This window comes from Cynocephalus volans, chromosome 1, assembly GCF_027409185.1.
Source record: "Cynocephalus volans isolate mCynVol1 chromosome 1, mCynVol1.pri, whole genome shotgun sequence".
Taxonomy (NCBI): Eukaryota; Metazoa; Chordata; class Mammalia; order Dermoptera; family Cynocephalidae; genus Cynocephalus; species Cynocephalus volans.
The window spans coordinates 53,649,956-53,670,056 of record NC_084460.1 but is presented as its reverse complement, the minus strand read 5'-3'; the positions used below and the strand labels follow the sequence as shown (position 1 = coordinate 53,670,056).

The following is a 20,101-nucleotide window of genomic DNA, read 5'->3' as shown; positions in this document are numbered from 1 at the left end:
CCTGGTAGGGAGAATGTATTAAAAAGCAACAAGACCAGAGGCAATTGGGAGGCTTTTGCAATAATCCAGGTGAGAATTTACGGAGGTGTGGGGGTTAGTGAGAAACTGATAAAGGGCCACAAAAAATGATTACATTTTGCAATGTTGAATATACTAATCCTAATTTGAGGATCACATATTGCACACAGATATTGATATTCAATGCTGTATTCCATAGGTATCTACAACAATTATGTTTCTATCAAAAAAAACCCTTCATGATTGCATGGTTTTGGGAAGTGACAATGGGATGGATGGAAATGGATGGATTCCAGAAAAACTTGCAGTTGAATTGAGCAAACTTGGTGATTTGTTTATAGTTAAAAAAGAAAGGATTAATAAAAGTTGGTGAATGGGGATGTAGACACAAGTTTTGTAAGGGAAGGATGATGAGTTCAGCCTTGAATGTATTGATTTGGGGATGCTTGTGGGATATTCAGCCGAAGATTCCTGATAGGCAGTTGGATACATTGGTCTGAAGCTCAGGTGAAGGTACAGAGCCGTAAGTAGAGATATAGAAGCTATCTATTTATAGATGACAAATGAAGTCATGGTATTTAATGAATGCCTCATGAAAAAACTGTAAAAAACACAAATTTACACAGGCTAGGTAGAAGAGACTCTAGCCAGAAGGATACTTGAAGAATCAGCCAAAAGAGAACAAATTTAAAAGGGTATGATGTTATGGAAGACAAGGGAAAGGAGTTTGTGTAAGAGGAAATGATCAGCACTATCAAATACTCCTGCAAGGTTCAATAAAATAACACATGAAGGAGGATTTTCACTTAAGTGATGAGAGTTTAGCCATTCTTGGAAAGCTGAAATATTTGTTCAGGAAATAAAAACAAGTTAAGGGAAAGAGAGCATAGAAGTAGCTATAATGAGATGCAAATTCAAGGGAGGGGTTCTTGTTAGGTACTTAATATTTTAAGGATAAGAGCTTTGTAAAATTGATGGTGAGGGACAGATAGAGAGGGGGACATTACAGAAAAAATTGAGGTCAAGAAGAAGGAGTATAATGGAGGAAGAGTGGGAGGTTAGAATGGAACAAGGTTGCCACAATATATTGATAACTGTTCAAGCTGGGTAAAGGCATATTTTAGTTTTGTTATACTATTATTTCTACTTTAAAAAATCTGTTCGAAAATTTCCATCATAAAATTGGTTTTAAAAGGAAGACAGTGAACCAGGAACCTCAATGTATGAGGAAATCAATTTGAAGTTGGTAGACAATAACAATCAGTAGGGGTAGAGTATGCCAGCTGACTTGTGCCTCAGAAGGGCAAGGAGAAATAGGAGGCTGCTCAAAGCTTTGGGGAGAAATGAGGATACCAACCCTTTCCTCCTTATCCTGAGGTTTTGAGATAGAGGAGAATTAGCACCTTAACTGGAGAAGGCTGTCAAGATAGTAATGCCCTCAGTGTATGACTGGTTTCAATTAAGTCAAAGATGTGGAGGGAATTAATGAAGAGATTGAAGATTTAGAGAAATTTCTATAAAATGAGTGGTCCTTAAATTACAAAAGAACTAGGTCTATTTTTCTCTCAAGATTACTGGGAAGTTTTAGGGTCTCTTTTTTTAAAGAAATGTTATCTAATTTTTACTCTTCGTGAATTCAGTATTTATTCACTTATACACATTTTCAATGAAAATATTAGAAGGAGAAAACATTTTAGGATATTATTCATGTGCATTCAGTATTTGAATCTAAGGACAGTCAGTTAATGAGTATTGTGGTTACGGAACCTGTAATAGGTAGCAGTAGTAGGAATTGAGGAATGAGTAGGACATCACAAAATATTTCAAAGGAAAAATAAAAGAATTTAGTAACATTTTTAAAAAGAATATCCTGTAATAAATATTAACAGATAGTTTTTTGGGGGGGGTTAAGAATAGGGAACTGTAAAATTAATATCATCATTTCCTTTTAAAAGCGAAGAGAAAGATTAAATGTAACATTTGTAATAAATTACGTAGCTAAGTGATGGAACAAGAAATGTGTTACGTAAACTGGTTCCTTAGTTATATTTAGTAAAAAAAAAAAAAACCTTTATTGTTTGTGTGACCTATAAATTGATGTTTAAAGAAGCTTTAAATCAGAAATAAATTATTATTTATTTATGGCCGAAACCTATTTTTAAATTTAAGGATCATCAGTGGGAAGCAGTCACTGTGCCTGAGGAAAAAGTACAAATATACGGCATTGAAGGTATTAAACTTATTTTTCTATAATTCTCTTCTTCATTGTTATCATATGGAATAGAAGTTGTATCCTCTCTGGGATAACAAAATAGACAAAAGAAAGCAAAATCAACATTTTCAGATGCTTGCATTCCTAAGTTCATCAAATTCCCAGACTTTGTTTCCCCCCCAATCTCCCAGCTCCCTCCTGTACTTATTTCCTTCCCTGTCTAGTCTAGAACTCATGATCAATCAGCTTGACCACTCTTTTGTCAACATGTTTAAGGCTCTTGCCCTTCTACCCCATTCATTTGATTAAATCCAAGCATCCAGTTTCTCTACTCCTGTAACTGGAATTTCATGGCACTCCTGGGCAAAATCATATAAGTTGGCAGACTAGTACTATTACAAATTCAGATATTAAGACATAGTCATTTTGATCGACATGTAGTGGTATCTCATTACGGTTTTTATTAGTATTTTCCTAATGACCAGTGATATTGAGCACTTTTTCATGTGTTTATTGGCCATTCATATATCTTTCTTTGTGAAATATCTGTTTAAATATTTTGTCCATTCTTTATTGAACTGCCTTATTTTATTATTGAGTTTTAAGAGTTCTTGCCAATCTTTTGGCAGTTATATGTTCTGTGAGTATTTTCTCTCAGTCTCTATCTTGATTATTCATTTTCTTAATGGTGTTTTTAGTGAGCAGAGGTTTTTGAATTTCAAGTCTACTTGATCATTTTTTTCTTTTATGGTTATTACCTTCTGTGACCTAAGAAATTTTTGCCTACTCCTAAGTCACAAAGATGTTTTCCTGTTTTTCTATAAAAACTTTATGGTTTTAGTTTTTATATTTAGGATTATGATCCATCTCAAATTAATATTTGGTTATGGTGTGATGTTGGAATTGAGGGTTTGGGGTTTTTTTTCATATGGATATGCAGTTATTTCAGGATTATTTGCTGAAAAGGCTTTTCTTTTTCCACTGGATTTTTTTGGTTCCTTTGTTGAAAATCATATGCCTCTGTAAGCATCATTTCTTGGTGCTCCAATTCATTTCATTGATCTGTTTATCATTCCTTATGCCAGTATCACGTTAGTTTTGAAGTCAGCTATTACAGGTCTTCCAACATTGCGGGTTTCTTTTTAAGTAAATTCTAGGCCTTTTGGATTTCAATATAAATTTTAAAATTGGTTTACCAATCATTGCACAAAGCCTGCTGGAATTCCGATTGGGACTGTATATAAATATGGGAAGAAATAACAGGTTAGTAATATTTCAGTCCATAAACATAGTTTATCTCTCCATCAAAGTTTTTGATTTCTCTCAACAATATTTTGCAGTTTTCATTGTGTAAGTCTTGCACATCTTTTGATGAATTTACTCCCAAGTATTCAATCTTACCTTATATGAAGATACTTCAGAAATTTCATGGAAAGATTTGTATTGCTCTTTAATTCTATTTTTCCATTAACTTTTTGAAGTACGCTTGTATGATTGTAAATAAAATTGATCTTTAATTTCATTTACAAATACTTTCTACTGGTATATAGAAACACAATTGATCTTTTTGAGTTATTACCTGTACTCTACAACCTTGCCAAATTAACTGTTTTGTTCCAGTAGTTATAGTGTGGATTCCTGAGGATATTCCAGGTAATCAGTAATAGTATCTGCAACTAAAGATACAGTTTTACTTCTCCCTTTCTGATCCTTATGCATGCCCTTTTTCCCTCCCTCCCTTCCTTTTTTTTTTTTTTTTCTTTATTGCAATGGATAGAACCTTTAGTACAATATGGAACAGAAGTGGTCAAAGTGGACATCTTTGCCTACTTCCTGATCCTGGCTTAGGAAAGAGCATTCAGTATTTTACTAGTAAGTATGATATTAGCTGAAGGATTTTTGTAGGTACACTTCATCAGGTTGAGGAAGTTGATGAGTTGTTATGTGTGTATATGCATGCAAATGAGATCATGGCAATCAACTTAATAAACGTGTCCATCACCTCCAAAATTTCTGTGTGCTCCTTTTAATCTATCCTTTCCTTCTCCTACTGATTTTTTCTTCACCATGGATAAGTGTACATTTTCTAGAATTTATAAAAATGGAATCATACAGTTTGCAACTTTTGTCTGGCTACTTTCTTTCAGAATACCTTTTTTAAAATTATTTTTTAGATTCAACCATATTGTATGTATGAATAGTTTATTCTTTTTATTGCTGGGCGGTATTCCATTGTATGGATGTACTTCAATTTGTTTATTCATTCACCTGTTGATGGGCATTTGGAATGTTCCTGGTTTTTAGCTCTTATAAATGCTGCTGTAAATATTAATGTATAATTATCTGTGGGAATATATGCTTTTATTTCTCTTCGGTAAATACTGAGGAGTGCAGTGGTTATGTCATATGATAGGTATATATTTACCTTTTTAAGAAACTTCCAAACTTGTCAAAAGTGATTTTACCATTTAACATTTTCACTATCAGTGTATAAGAGTTCCATTTGTTCCACATCCTTACCAACACTTCATTTGGTCAGTCCTTACTTCTTGCCTTATTGCACTGGCTAGACCCTTCACTATAATGTTAATAGAAATTATGACAGCAGACATCTTTGCCCAGTTTCTGATGTTGGGAAGGGGAATCCTTCATTTTTCTCCCCATGAAGTATTTAAAAATTTTTTTTAAAATTTATTTAAAATTTATTTTTATTAGCATATTCATTGTTGTAAATTATACTTATTCTTTATGCCCCTTACACAATCTCTCCCCTTCCCCTCTCCCCTCTAATAATCAGATTTGTTCTCTCCATCTCATATATTAACTGTTCCTCTGTTCGTTTGTTGCCCAGATGATCTGTCCAGTATTGAGGCAGGTGTGATCAACTTCTCCCCTATTATTGTAAATCAGATGCTTCTTCTATTAGTCTGGAGTGTGCATTGTGGACAGAGAGGACTTCTTTCTTTTTCAGTCTCCGCTGGTGCCTCTCCTTGTGTCAATGCAGTTGAGAGTCTGGCGTGCCATCTGCATGGTGGCTGTGACTGCTGCTATAGAGACTAGCCACTTTTGAAGCAGTTATGGCAATTGTGGTGGCTATAGTGGGCTACCCATGTGGAAATGGTGTTTTTGGTGTGCTCTTTACCTGGTTGCGGCTGGGTTCGGCTTCCCCTGGCTCCATGCCTCGTTCTAAGGTGCTGTTGTGGAACAGTTGTTGGGGAGGGAGAGAGGGGAAGTGGGGGCATGGTTGAGGCCTGTAGCATGCCCCTCATTCCAAGGGTGTTTCCGGTGATGGCTTGGTGGTCATCACTGGGCTGGTTGAAGATGTTGGAGGGATGTAGCTGAAGCTTTTGGCCCCCCAACCACCCTGGCTTGGGGACCAGAGCACTTTACCATAAAGTATTTTATGGAGACAGTTTTATATATATGCCCTCTATCTTTTAACTTGTTTCATAGTAGATTTCATAGAATTATTTGCCAGAATCATTTATTTCTTTCTGTTTTGTCTATTTTTATTTTTTCTTAGGCATATTTATTTTAAAGTCCATATCACATCTACTAAGTGTAGTATCTGAATCATCTGTAGGTCTTCTTCAGAGGTCTGTTGCTCCCTCTCAATCAGTTATACATTGTTGTCTCTTTCCATGTCAAGTAATTCTATAATAGACATTACCTATAAAAGAACTATAGAGACTTCAGGTGGTTATTACACCAGAGGGGATTTCTTCTTTCTTGTTAGGGAGAGAGGGTGAAGAGCTGACCATTTCAGTCTAATCATGGATCCTGGTCCATGTTTGGTTCTAGTTTTAGTAGAATTATTCTCTGTCTTATTCGCCTCTGTTCCTTGGTATTGTCATTCCAGTCTTTTGAATGTGAGCTTGTTAGCTTCTGAACCTAAGAGATTGTGGGAGTTACTGTTCTGCCTTTCAGAGGATTTCAGCTTAATTCTCCAGCCTCTTACGCTGCTCAGTCTAAAATCTGGCAGATGTTTTGAGAGAGAAACTGACTATATGAGGGTACTTCAAAAAGTTTGTGGAAAAATAGAATTAAAAGATAATATGAATCTTTTATGAACTTTTTGAAGACCCCTCATATGCTTGAGGCTGGCTCCTATTTTAGTCAGTACTTTGCTTCTAAGTCCGTGAGAGTATTGGAGAGTTAACTCTGCCTTTTAGCATCTTGGGTCCAGCTCCTTGTACTGTCTCACAAGGAACAGAAAATCGGTCATGCCTTTAAAGTCTGTAAGTTTCCTGGTCCTATTGATCACTGAATACTTGCTGATTTGTTTTTGCTCCAGCAGAAGTTCTCTTCCTAAGCCTACAAACAGAATTGGCAAATGTCCTCAGAGAAAAATAAAAACTGGAGATCTTGTTACATCCATAGTTCTCTCACACCTTTAAATGTATGATTTGTTAATGCTTCTAATGGGGGCAGGAAATTGGCCTATCACAATAAACTACATCTTACCCAGAAGTGGAAGTCTTTGACTTCCAACTTTGGACTCTCTCTCACTGCTACTTGGAAATCTTCCATGCCCATAGTCACTTCCCCTCTCCAGTTCTCTAATAGCAGATATTTAAATTTTTATAATGGTCTTTAAGAGTCTTGCTTTTCCCTCTTTCACTATGATAAAATAATGCAGAAAAACATGACATTTTTAAAGTAAGAATGCCTATAAAATTTGGCCCTTTAGATCCTCCATCTCCAAACATCTTTGCATCTATATCCTTCTTTATTTCTCCTGTAAAAGGAAGAGATATATCTATTCTTGTTGAAGGCTAATTTCTCTGAATTCTCCATTCACATTCTCTAGGTCTTTGCTCCATCAATTTATATCTCTTGTATCTTCTCTCTCTCTCCCTCAATAGCTCTTTTCTTTCAGCATATAAGTCAGCTCAAATGTCTACATCTTAAAACCAAAAGCCTTCTTGGCTCCTGTGTCTTCTGCTAGCTATCTTTTTTTCCATTCATAGCCAATTTTGAAAAAATAGTTTTTACTAACCCTTTCCTTCTCTTCCTATTTATTCCTGTTCTCATTACATTCTGTTTATATTGTTGCTCCACTGAAATTTCAGATGTCAAGATAATGATTAACTAAAGAAATCAGTATACACACTTAAGTCCTTATACTGACCCTTCCCCCACATTTGACACTGTTGATCATACTTTATTTTTTGATATTTTTTTCTAATTTCTCAGCTGGACTCTAGATGCAGGTGTGAGTAAGATATTTTCACAAACATCTAAAACCTGTATCTGAAATCAAACTCATAATAATACCCCAAAGAACTCCTCCTTTTTTTCTCTATTTTGACAAATGGTATGATGATTTGCCAGATTCCACAAATATAGAAGCCATTCTTGACTGTTTCCTCTCCCCTAGTTAATCATTTCCTACTTTTATTCATTCCTGCCTCTTAATATCTTTGGGATCTCCTCTTTCTTTTGTTTCATATTCAATTAACGTGAACTGATTCATGTCAATCATTGCCGTCACTTCCTGATAAAGTTCCGTCTTTTGCATCTCATCAAATATATTTTTGTGTAATTGGATGAAAAAGTTATTTCCACTTTTTTAATGTAAGTTAAAGCTTGGTTTTTAAGATCTATTTGCCAATATATAACTCATTCTAATTTTATGAGGATACTTCTATAAAAAGTTCTTTATGTATGGATTAAAAAGTTTTTAATAATGGCTTTGGAGGAGAAAACATATTATATTCATGTAAGTACAGTATACTGGAATTATATAGAAATATCTAAATACGTTATAAAATCCTGAGATGTTTGATAGCCACAAATATTTGGATTTTATAACAAGCAACAAAACAGGAAGTTTTTTGCATGTCAGTAATGTTGCTGACTAATTAAAAAGCAAAACAAACCGTGATCTAGTCCAGGTAGTCAGAGCAAATATCAGAAATTTCAATAAAGCAATCAAAAAAATATAACAAATATCAATAAATTCTTATACAGGTAGTTACAATATATATGTAGACAAATCTTTGTACAAGCAGGTATAAAGCAACAAATTTGAAGTAATTCTAATAGCATGTGCATATAAGCAGTGAAAAAAAATATTTCACTTAAAATAAGTTCACAGTAAGCTACAGAAAAAAATTAAATGCATATCAGAGGCATAAAACAATCTGCAAAAATATATATAAGGATTATAAATAATCTTCATTATCAAAGCATGAAACTTTTTTTTAATTTTTAAGAAGCTTTTAAAAAATAATTTATTACACATATATGTGGAGTACAAAGTTGACTTTTAGTAGTTGTGTACAATGTGTGATGGTCAGATCAGGATAGTTAGCTTATTCATTGTTACAGTACATAATCATTCTTTGTGTCCTTTAACCAAATCCTCATTAACCCCCCTCCCTCTCCCCTCCTCTTTTCCACCTCAAGTAACCAGTTTTTTTCTCTCCTAAAAGTTCAAAGTATTATTGTGATTGTTGTTTGTTTCTTTCTTTCTTTATTGTTTATTTGTTTATTTATGGATTCAGTTCCCACTTATGAGTGAGGACATGCAGTATTTTCTCTTTCTGCACCAGGGTTGTTTTTCTCCAGGCCCATCCATGTTGCTGCAAATGGCAGAATTTCATTTTTTTTTTTTTTTTTTTTTTTTTTTTATGACTGAGTAATATTCCATGGTGTATATATACCATATTTATCCAGTCATCCATTGATGACACATTTAGGTTGGTTCCATAGCCTGGCTATTGTAAATAAAGCTACAATAAACATGGGAGTGCAGGTATCCCTTCAACATGATGATTTCCAGTCCTCTGGATATATACTCAGTAGTGGGATTGCTGGATCATAGGTAGTTCTATCTGTTGTTGTTTGAGGAACCTCCATAGTGTTCTCCATAATGGCTGTACTAATTTACAGTCCCACCAACATTGCAGAAATGTTCCCTTTTCTCCACATCCTCATCAGCATCTGTTATTCTTTTTAATAATAGCCAGTCTAACTGGGGTGAGATGATATCTCAAAGTGGTTTTGATTTGCATTTCCCTGATAATTAGTGATGTTGAGCATTTTTTCGTATACCTGTTGGCCATTTGTATGTCCTTCCTTGAGAAATGTCTATTTAGCTCCTTTGCCCATTTTTTAATTGGGTTATTATTTTTTTTTTTTACTGTAAAGTTTTTGAGCTCTTTGTATATTCTGGATATTAACCCCTTGTGGGATGCATAGTTTGCAAATATTTTCTCTCATTCTGTAGGTTGTCTTTTCACTCTGTTGATTGTGTCCTTTGCTGTGCATAAGCTATTTAATTTGATATAATCCCATTTGTTTAGTTTTTCTTTTGTTGTCTGTGCTTTTGGGGTCTCATTCATAAAGTCTTTGCCCAATCCTACATCCTGGAGTGTTTCTCCTATATTTTCTTCTATGAGTTTTAAACTTTCAGGTCTTATATTTAAGTCTTTAATCCATTTTGAGTTGATTTTGGCATATGGCAAGAAGTATGCATCAAGTTTCATTCTTCTACATATGGATAACCAGTTTTCCCAGCACTGTGAAATATTATCATCTTTAAACCCACCTAAATTTTCATCTTTGAAACCAGAAAACTTGCTACTGTTGAAATTTCATGACTCTTTTTAAAAAAATTACTAGCACTGTTTGAGAGAAACTGTGTCACCACTACATTCAAACAATTAATAATTCTTAGTACCATCAAATACTAATTCTTAGTACTATCAAAGGGCATTACTGTGGAATTTTCATGACCATATACTTGCAAAAGCAAATAAAACATTTTCTGCTTAGTCAAGCCTCATAAGAATCAGAAAATTTTATAAAATTTTATGAAATATTTCTGCTTGGACAAGCCTCATAAGAATCAGAAAATTTTATGTGATAAGGATATTTGTCCCTTAGGGCATATCATAGAGTGGCCTGCAGAGCTTTTTCAGTTGTAGAGTTAAATTTCCCTAATTTGTGTGGTCCTTCTCCCTCAGGATATTTTTCTCCTGCCCAAAAGTATACACTGGGGGCAGGTGTGGAGACTTTTTAGCCAACAACAGGAGCCCATCAGAGGTAGGACAGGAGCATGGTGGCCCCAGGTGCTGGGGCCATAATACAGGCACATTATAATACAGTCCATAATACAGGCATATTAACTGGGTGCCAGGTAATTTTTTGGTAACTATTTTGGGGGATGGAGTGTCAATACTTCTTATAAACTGGCACTTAAAGTATTTTCTTTGCACTAAATTAATAAGTTTATTAAGGATAAGGACTATATCCTTCTCACCCCACAATTTCCTTCACTTAATTTTTATCAAATATTATTATTTACTGGTATATTTATAACAACTGTGGATTTAATAGAAATGTTTAAATACATGCTTATGCCTAGAAATAGAGTGATTGAAATTAAAGTTATTTTTTGTTTGGCTTTTTAAAATTAAGAAAATACTTTGTCAGACATCTTCAAGGAATATTTTATTAACAATCTGTTAAAGTTCACAACCTATTTGGGGCTTTATCACATTAGTTATGTCATTACCCTGTAACTATAAATCAGGACATTGAGACTCTAAAATGTAAATTGATGTGATTTGTTTAAATAGGTAGTACCAGAATCGATTAATTTTGACACTGTTCATTTTTTAAAGTATGAATTTTGATTAAATTAGTTTTAATTTTTATATGGCATGCTTTTCTCATTTATAGTACTCCTATAGACTGGTATCATAGTAATTTATATAAACTAATCAGTGTGATTTGTTTGTGTACAGTGAGAGAATCAAAGAAGCTACTGACCATAATTCTGAAAAATATACTAAAAATTAGTAAAAGAGAAGGGAAAGAATTGCTTTTGTATTTTGATGCATCATTAGAAATCATTAATGCAACTCAAAAAATTTTTGGTGCAAATAAATATAGGGTAAGTTTTTAAACTCTTTTTAATAAATATTTACCATTTTCATTATTCTGAAAATTCAGTTTGGGGCTATAAGTTTCATTGCTTTTTTTTTTTTTCATTCTAGAATTCTTACTATGACATGTAGATTTTAGTTATTTAAACTTGTACTGTGGAATAGCCATCAACTTGTTAACCATCACTTTGAGATATCTATTAGAAAAGATTTCAGATGACAAAATTAGCAGAAGGTGCTCAAAAGTGAAATGAGACAAAGTACTATTTTCAAGATATTAAACATTGTAATAATTACACAAAGGATACCTCAGAAGAACTACATAATTGGCCTAGGGAAAATAAATCATAGAAATTGAAGAAAGACAGTGGTCATTAAGAGTCAGTTTGAAGGGAAGGCATTATTGTAGAGATTGAGCTTGAAATGACCTTTGAAGTCAAAAGGTAGAATTTAGATTAGATGCTTTCCAGGATTATGGAAGACATGAGCCAGATATTGTTTAACTGAGAATCTAAGGTGACAGTTCATGTGATGGTTTGATGAGATATTCTGTTGACAAGTTTGGATAGTGCAAAAGATTTATGTTGAAAAACAGCAGAGGATATATTTATGAGGAACCCTTATAGAAGGATCAAAATGGCAAGCTAAGGAGACTGTGGTTAGTGGGGAATAATTGAAGTGTTCTGAGAAGGTATTCATATATGCAAAGTAATGATTTAGGATAATGTGGCAATTTTGGAAGGAAACAGGAAATAATTTTATTAAATGGAAAGAAAATGATATCTGGAAAAATAGAAAGGAAATGAAAAAAATGACATCACTTTGAATTAATTTAATTTTAGGAATTTACCAGAAAACAAGGTATTTCAGTTGCCAAAACATCTGTGCATATACTTTTTGATGCAAGTGGATCACAGGTAATGTCTCTGACTTACTTGACTTTTATCATGTGGCTAAGTTTAACCCTAAATAATAGCACAGTAATAAAGTTTAGGTTAAAGGGTGAATATCTAAACAAATGGTCTTAATATAAACAGTGCTCCAATAAAACTTACATGATTTTTAAAACATTTTATTAATGATAATTAATTTTAATATAGAGAGTAGAGCAATTAATAAATACCAGTTTTGGTAGCTTTAAAAATTAGAAGTATATGTTATTTAACTAATTCCAAAGATTATTTTATTCCTATTAACATTTGAAAAAGTGGGTACTTTTTGTTGGATCACTTTTTAAAAATTATAACAGTACATAGATGGAAGAGGGAAAGTATTGACATTTGTAAATGTGAGATTTGGAGCTTTATTAAAACATCTAGTGATTTTTGAGAACTTCCTTTGGTTTGCAGTTTCAAATACCTTTTTTCATTCTTCAACAGATTCTAGTGCCAGAAAGTCAAATCTCATCAGCCGAAGAAGAATTTGTTAGTTTAAAAGAAAAATCTAACCCCCAAAAGGAATGTGCTAAATCTACAAAATATATCAAAAACAGTAATCAAGAGGACAGAAAAAATAGTCAGCTTGAGGTAAATATGGTGTCAAAATACTTGTTTATAAAACTACCATAGATGAAATCATTGCTATATACAGGTACAGAAAAAAAAAGTATATAGAATTTATATGTTAATGGCCTTGATCAATCACGTTTAGAGTCCCTCCCCTCCGTTTTTACAAATGCAAACAAAAGACAGCACTTTAGCAAAACTGTGTTTATGTAGGGGTTAGGGGTTATATGTAAATTTTAAGTTAGGGATACATAGGATAGTAAGTACCACTTTTTATCCTTTCTGTTCTATCATACATTTGACTGTAATTTATAATACAAATTTATAATGTTATATTTATTTGCATGAAGAAAAAAAGCTAAATATTAAGTACTTTTACTTCTTCTCCTCCATTGAAGACCTCCTTTAGGCCATATCTTAATAGAACCATTTCTTAGCCTTCTTTTTCATACTTTGCTATGACACTTGACATTGCAGACAGCCCTCTCTTTCTTAAGGTCCTCTCCTTCATCTGCCTCCATATTTCAATTATATTTCATTAATTTTTCTTGCTATATCCTTGATTCCAGCCTTTTCTCTTCCCCATATCTAGAATGAAGGTGCTAGTGTGGTTGTTCTTTCATAGTGTCTCTCAAATTCTTTCTGCCTTATTCCTTCTACCATCACTCAGCACAGCTAGGTTGATACAGCTGCCTCCTAATTGGTCTTTGACACCATTGCTTCATCCTATGAGGTACTCCATAGGGTATACCAGTGATTTTTCTTAAATATCAGTATCCTGTTGCATTCTTCTGCTCAAGTGTCGTGATCTCTGTGTTTATCACACTGACTCGATACATTTTGACTCAGTTTTGAGAACTAAAGTTTAATTTTACTCTTTCTATTAAAATTATAGTATATATTCTCCACTGTAGTAAGTTCATTTGCTTTACTGTCTCTTTGTACACCATGTTCATTCAAGCCTCCAGATCTTCATTCACATTGTTTGTTCCTTTTTTACCATTACTCATCTAAAGCATACTTAAATTTGTAAATCTTGGTTCATTTTCGCCTTCTTCATGGAGATTTTTCTGATTATTTCAGTTTTTACTAATCTCTCACCTTTAGGTAACTATAACTCCCATAGGCTCTTCCATACATTTTGGCATGTTTATGTTACTATTTTCTCCTTTAGTCTTGTGTTCTCAACTAAATTAAAAATTTCATCTTTTATTTCCCCTAGAAAATTACACTGAAAAACCTATCTTTGGTGTCCTTATATCAGTATCATGTTGGGTGCTTATTAAAAATGCAGATTCTTAGAACTTAAATCTATTAAGTCATAAACTCTGGGAAAGGTAAAGGTCTTAAACACTAAAATTTGAAAAACATCGTACTATTGTTAAATACCTACTATGTTTTAAATAAGGATTAACTGAGGTGTTTTATGAATAAGTAACTTTTCAGGTCCCATTCATTGTACCACAAGGAACTGTAATTTCTTTAAAAAGAATCTACTGGTTTAGAAGCTTGTTTTCTGGTTAATCTTAGGATTCTCTCTTTAACTATCCTCCCCACCCTTCCCTAACGTCTCACAAATATACCTATTCACAACTCCATCAGTTTTTTTCTCTCTGTTTAGGGAAAGTTGCCTTTTTTAAAAAACAGTTCTTCCTATGCCTCTGTAGTATGTCATCCTCTACTCCTTTATATTGCACCCTCTGAAACTCCTATATTCTGCAGTCCCTGCCTGTGCTTATCTACTTCTGTTGCTCTTATAAATCACTCTGGGATGATGTGGGAAAATACAAATCTTTATTGGAACCACTAGCTTATGTGCCACAGAATCTCTAAATTCATGTAGCTTTTTATTTCAAACTCAGTTTAGTCTTCACAGATTATCAATGTAATTTTCAAAAATGTGTGAAAGTTTTGAAGAACTATGAAAGCATTCAAAATAATTTTACATAAATAAGTACCCAAATATCATTTTCATGAAATAGAATAGGGAATTGTGAGCCATTGGTAAACTAAACTCAATGTTAAAATATTTTCGGCCAACATATAAAAAAGGTACTGTATTTCATAAGTCTGGATATTTTATAAATATCCTTTAAAACAATATTTCTTGTTTTGGCTACTTATTCAATACCAAATAAAAGGATAAAACCCTTCTAGTTAACTTTTAACACAGAAATTTCTGGGTATTATGTTCTTTATAAAAACCTTTTTATTTATTTTATTTATCCAATCTTTTGCATGTAATCAAGGCAAAATGTTAGGAGTAAAATTGTAGGATATTTAATTTCCAAAGAGAATGTGTGCTTACTATGGTTGTTTCTCATGGTTTAAGATAATTACTCCTAGCAAAAGAAAAATGTCTGAAGCGTCAATGATTGTTCCTGGTGCAGATAGATACGTTGTGAGAAGTCCAATACTTTTGACCAACACGTGTAAGTTTTATAGTTTTAAAAGATTTCTAACAAGTATATTTTAAAGAAGGCATTTTTTAACTCAGGGAAATTCTGGTCATAATTTACCTAGAGGATAAGTGGAGGATATAAAAATTGATAAAATATGAACCACAAGTGTCTTCTGATGGGAAGAAAGGTATAATGGGTATTGACATATAAGCAGTGTTCAAAATATTAATATTCAGTATTAATAATTTATCATAATTTTAGCAGGAGGCAGTATAACATAGTAGTTAAAACATTGAAGTTCCCTACTCCCAGGTTTGTATTTTGTACAGATTATTATCCTCTAGCTAAATTTCAAACTAGTTTCCTTTCTATAAAATATAACTAAAGTTTCTACCTCATCAAATTGTTTAGAAGATTAAATAAAAATCATTCATTCAACAAGGAATCTTGTGAAACATTTAGACAGTGCCTGGCACATACTAACAGCTAAATAAAAGTTAAAAACAGTTCTGATACTGTGTACTAGTTGCTTTAAAAAAAGGTCTTATTTAGTCTTTATGACAATTTAATATTGACCTTCCACTCCAAAAATCCAGGTGCCTACTGGGCAATTGCCTAATATCTGATAGGCTCCTCAAGCTTAATAGGTCCAAAATTGAATTCGTCTTTCTACCTTCCCTGCCATTTTTTCCTCCACTTCTTGTCCTGATAAATGGCATTTATATGTACTTATTCATCTAAGCCAGAAACCTGGGAACCATCCTAGGACCTTTCTTAGTTTCCTCATCTGAAAAGTACCTCAATAATAGCTGTACGTAAGAAAAAAAAATCTAGCAGTCCTTTGTTATCCTTTTTAGCAACACCACGAAGACGAAAAAGAATTAAACCACCACTGCAAATGATGAGTTCTGCGGAAAAATCTGGTGTTTCTAAAACATTGGAAAATGGAGCAGATAATGCTATATCACTTAAATCTAGATCATCTGAAGGAAGATATAGAGGAGATAATACAGACAAAGTAACTTTGACAGTATTTTTAAAATAAATTTTTATAAAGTTATTGTAGAAATATATGTTGAGCTAATTTCTTTTGCAAATAGTAAGTGTTTCACTTTGTTTAAAGTATTACTTTTTTTTTTTTTTTTTTTAAAGATGACCAGTAAGGGGATCTTAACCCTTGACTTGGTGTTATCAGCACTACACTCTCCCAAGTGAGCCACAGGCTGGCCCCCTACTTTTTTTCTAGATATCATTTATTATCCTTGAAAGTAGGGTCCTTTTGGTATATGATTCACTTCTTGCGCTTACAATAAAACTAATGAATATCCATTCACTATAACTGATTTACACATTTGGTCAGAGAAATGGATTTGCCATCATTTTGTAGTTTATTATACAAATTAGTGTCTGCTATGTGGAAGGCTCTGGTACAGAAATGTGAGATACATGTCCGTAAGTATCTCAATGTCTAGCATAGGAATTAAACAGATTAATAAGTAATTACTATATAATATAAAATTTCTCAGATGTACATATAGGATGCAATAGGAACCCAGTGGAGGGGCAGATGCCTAACTCTGTAGCTGGAAGGGAGGGTGAAGATCAGGAGATGATTTCTAAGGAGATGATGGAGAGTGAGTTGATTTTTGAAGGGTGAATAAAGGTTAATCAAGTGGCTATTGAGAAGGGTATTCATTCCAGGTAGTTGAAGGGACAGAGCAGGGAATGGATTAGAGAAAATGGTTTCTTGGAATAACAGGAGGTGATTAGAGATACAGATAAGTTTGTAGATGAGGAATGCCTAGTAGGTTTTGTTTCCTCTGGGTATGAGGATGGTGTGTTTCTCATGGGGATCTGTTGAAGTAGAGGGCTCAGGGACATGTAAATATTTGGAATAGAAACTGAGAGGTAATGGAGAGGCCTAAGAATAAGTACAAGTGTTAGGTAATATTAAGGGCCCAGTTTTCATTTAAACTATTAATTTTATCATTACATTAGTTCATAAATATGAGGGTATCTCAAAAAGTTCATGGAAGAGTGGAATTAAAAGATAATATGAACCTTTCCATTAATTTTTTGAAGACACCTCAATTTTGTATGATTTTCTCAAAGCATAATAGTCCTGATGTTACAGGAAAAAAAGAACAGATGGTAGATACTTTTTAAAAAAATTTAAGTGGGTATGTGGCAGAAAGGTAAAGGATGTAAGAATTGAAGATAGGAAAAAATAGCAAAAGTAATGGTTCAAATTGTAAAGCTAAATTTTTCTTAATAAGGGCACTATTTTTCAGGTGTGTGGCATGATCCTGAATATTGTAGGATGATAACTATCCTAGCTAGGACTGGACTTATTGTCAGGAGAAGCCCTCTGTCATTTTGACAACCAAAAACATACCTGCACATTTCTATAATTGCTCCCCCCCTACACAAGTGTAGAGAACTACTTGCTAGATTAAGCAGGAAAGACAACCAGGATGAGGCAAAATATCTTATACCAGAAAATGTGTATTTTTTATAGTGTTGGCAGATTTTTATTTGATCTGGGTTAAGTGTGTATCTGTGGCTGTGCAAAGAGGGAAGCTTGCTGCAGGTAAGAAATTACCTGAGCAATGACTAAAACTTTAAAACTAATTTAATACTTCATAATTTCCAACTCTTCTAGGTACTATAGTGAAAAAACAATAGCTGTGAGATCAGTAACTGGAGATGTGCCATGGAGGTTCTAGAAATTGTCAGTAACAGATGAAAATTGAGTTATTATACTAGGTATAGATGTGATCAGAAAATTTGAAGTAGATATGAATACTATCCAAATTTTCATAGCAAGGCAAATTTATTTTATTTTATTTATTTAATTTTAATTTTAATTTAATTATTAATTTTTATTTTATTTTAAAAAGATGACCAGTAAGGGGATCCCAGCCCTTGACTTGATGTTGTCAGCACCACACTCTCCAAGTGAGCTAACCAGCCATCCCTATATAGGGATCCGAACCTGTGGCCTTGGTGTTATCAGCACCACACTTTCCCAAGTGAGCCACGGGCCAGCCATGACAAATTTATTTTAAAAGATTCAGATCTTAATACTTTGACTTTAAAAGTTGTTTTCATATAATGCCTTAATTCAAATTTACATTAACATGTTTCCTGTGTGTTTATAGCATATCAAAACTGCTAAAGTTGTAGAAAAGAGAGAAAATAAGGACACTGAGTTCCCAAACCAAAATTTTAGTAAGTACTTTTTGTTTAATTCTAGTTGCTCTTTATTTCTCTCTATACTTTTAACCCCACTGGCTTTCACTAATTTGAAAAAGAAAGATTATAATAAATATGTTTGGCTTTGTGCAAGGAACTTTTGAAGTGCCAAGGAAAGTAACACAATCTGTGTTCCCTAGAAGGCTGAGTATGAGAGGGAAGAGGCAAGATCAGTTAATCTCTTTGTCTCAATATGTGAACTTTTAGAGAATTTTATACTTACACCCATTTTACTCTGCCAACTGCATGAAAATACCATAATTTTTGTTTTATTTAGATGAACTCCAGGACGTTGTTCCTGATTCACAGGCAGTGGAAAAAATAGATAAATCCATGTAAGTATGAGAAAATTCATCAAATCATTTAGCGTATATTAATGTTATTTTTAGATGGATATAACAGATTTGAAAGAAAAAGCCTTATTAGAATGTAGTATTAGCATTAATCATCTCTCAAGTGTTATTAGTATAATAACACAATGGGGAATAGTCTGTATGTTTTTTCCATATGAAACAACATAACTCTTTTCAACAGACAAAATAAATGATATTTTAAAAATAATAAAGTATGAATCTGAAGAAATTTAACTTAGTCTCAATACACAATAGAACATGTAAGATATATTTAAGTAGATACCAAAGTAGGGTACTCTTTTCTAATTTTACTTAATCTGGTCAATTATATAATTAATTTTTTGTCATGACTTATGAAAATAGTCTCATACCTGACTATTAACACATTGCTTTCAGCAAACAATGACTTAAATAAAAAATCAGGATCTTAGAGTCATTAGCTGATGTTTTGTAATCTATTAAGCAGTCGAATTTATTTTCTAGATTACCTGGTGTTTTAGACGTCTGTGAAAATAAAATGCACTCCAAATTGGCATGTTGGACACCTGTAACAAATATTAAACTATGTAATAACCAAAGAGCAAGTACTTCATCAGGAGACACATTCAGTCAAGGTGAAATGTACAGTTTTATCTGTATGAAGTAGCAGTTAAAGGAAATACTAATTTTTTCAAAAATCTAACAAGCATTTTTGGTTTTAACATATTTTACATATTACAGTATATTATTAATTTAATAAGAACGTCTCATTTTTCGACTAGATATTGTTATCAACAAAAACCTTGCTAACCGAAAATCATCCTCTTCGATATCTGATGATAATTCTGAAGAAACTGGAAAGGTGAAATATACGAAAGAAATAGTGGAGCATAACAAAATAGATAAAGCAGAAGTAGAAGTTTGCAAAAGAAACAATCAACAACAGAATCATTCTAAATATTCAGAGCAGAACAATACTGAAAACACCAAGCAGAGTGACTGGTGTATTGAATCTGAAACTACTTTTAAATCAGTTCTCCTAAATAAGACTGTTGAAGAATCTCTGATCTATAGGAAGAAATACGTATTGTCAAAAGATATGAATACTGCTATTTGTAATAAAAGCCATTCTCCTAGAAAAAATGTGAAAAGTCTTAAAAAATCAGGGAAAGAATGGACTTCTAAACTCAATTCCTGGGATTTGAAAGAAAAAAAAATGGTGAGCTTTCAGTGTATTTTGATTTCTGCATATCCATAAAGTGCCTACTTGATAAGAAAGTGAAAAAAGTTTGACTAATTGCTGCACATTTAATACATGTAATACTTTATTCTTTAATTTAGTACCTAGACTCTGAGAGCAAGTTTCTCCTTAAACTCCTCACTTACCTCTCCCTAAGTCCTAGCCCTGATAGAACAGTACTCAGCACTTGTCAGGCATGTGAATATGTATAGAATGAATGAACTTTATCTCTTCTTTCTG

General features: G+C 33.1%; 1 protein-coding gene across 1 annotated transcript in view; it reads left to right on the top strand.

The window, feature by feature from the left end:
* The window catches only part of SYCP2 (synaptonemal complex protein 2), a 57,367-nt gene that overhangs the window by 12,195 nt on the left and 25,071 nt on the right, over positions 1–20,101 (top strand). The window contains exons 13-22 of the mRNA XM_063115125.1: positions 2,188–2,248; positions 10,987–11,135; positions 11,970–12,044; positions 12,507–12,653; positions 14,965–15,064; positions 15,892–16,052; positions 18,196–18,265; positions 18,567–18,624; positions 19,126–19,256; positions 19,404–19,840. Coding sequence (XP_062971195.1) covers positions 2,188–2,248; positions 10,987–11,135; positions 11,970–12,044; positions 12,507–12,653; positions 14,965–15,064; positions 15,892–16,052; positions 18,196–18,265; positions 18,567–18,624; positions 19,126–19,256; positions 19,404–19,840 — 1,389 coding nt within the window. The remainder of the gene's footprint in view (positions 1–2,187; positions 2,249–10,986; positions 11,136–11,969; positions 12,045–12,506; positions 12,654–14,964; positions 15,065–15,891; positions 16,053–18,195; positions 18,266–18,566; positions 18,625–19,125; positions 19,257–19,403; positions 19,841–20,101) is intronic.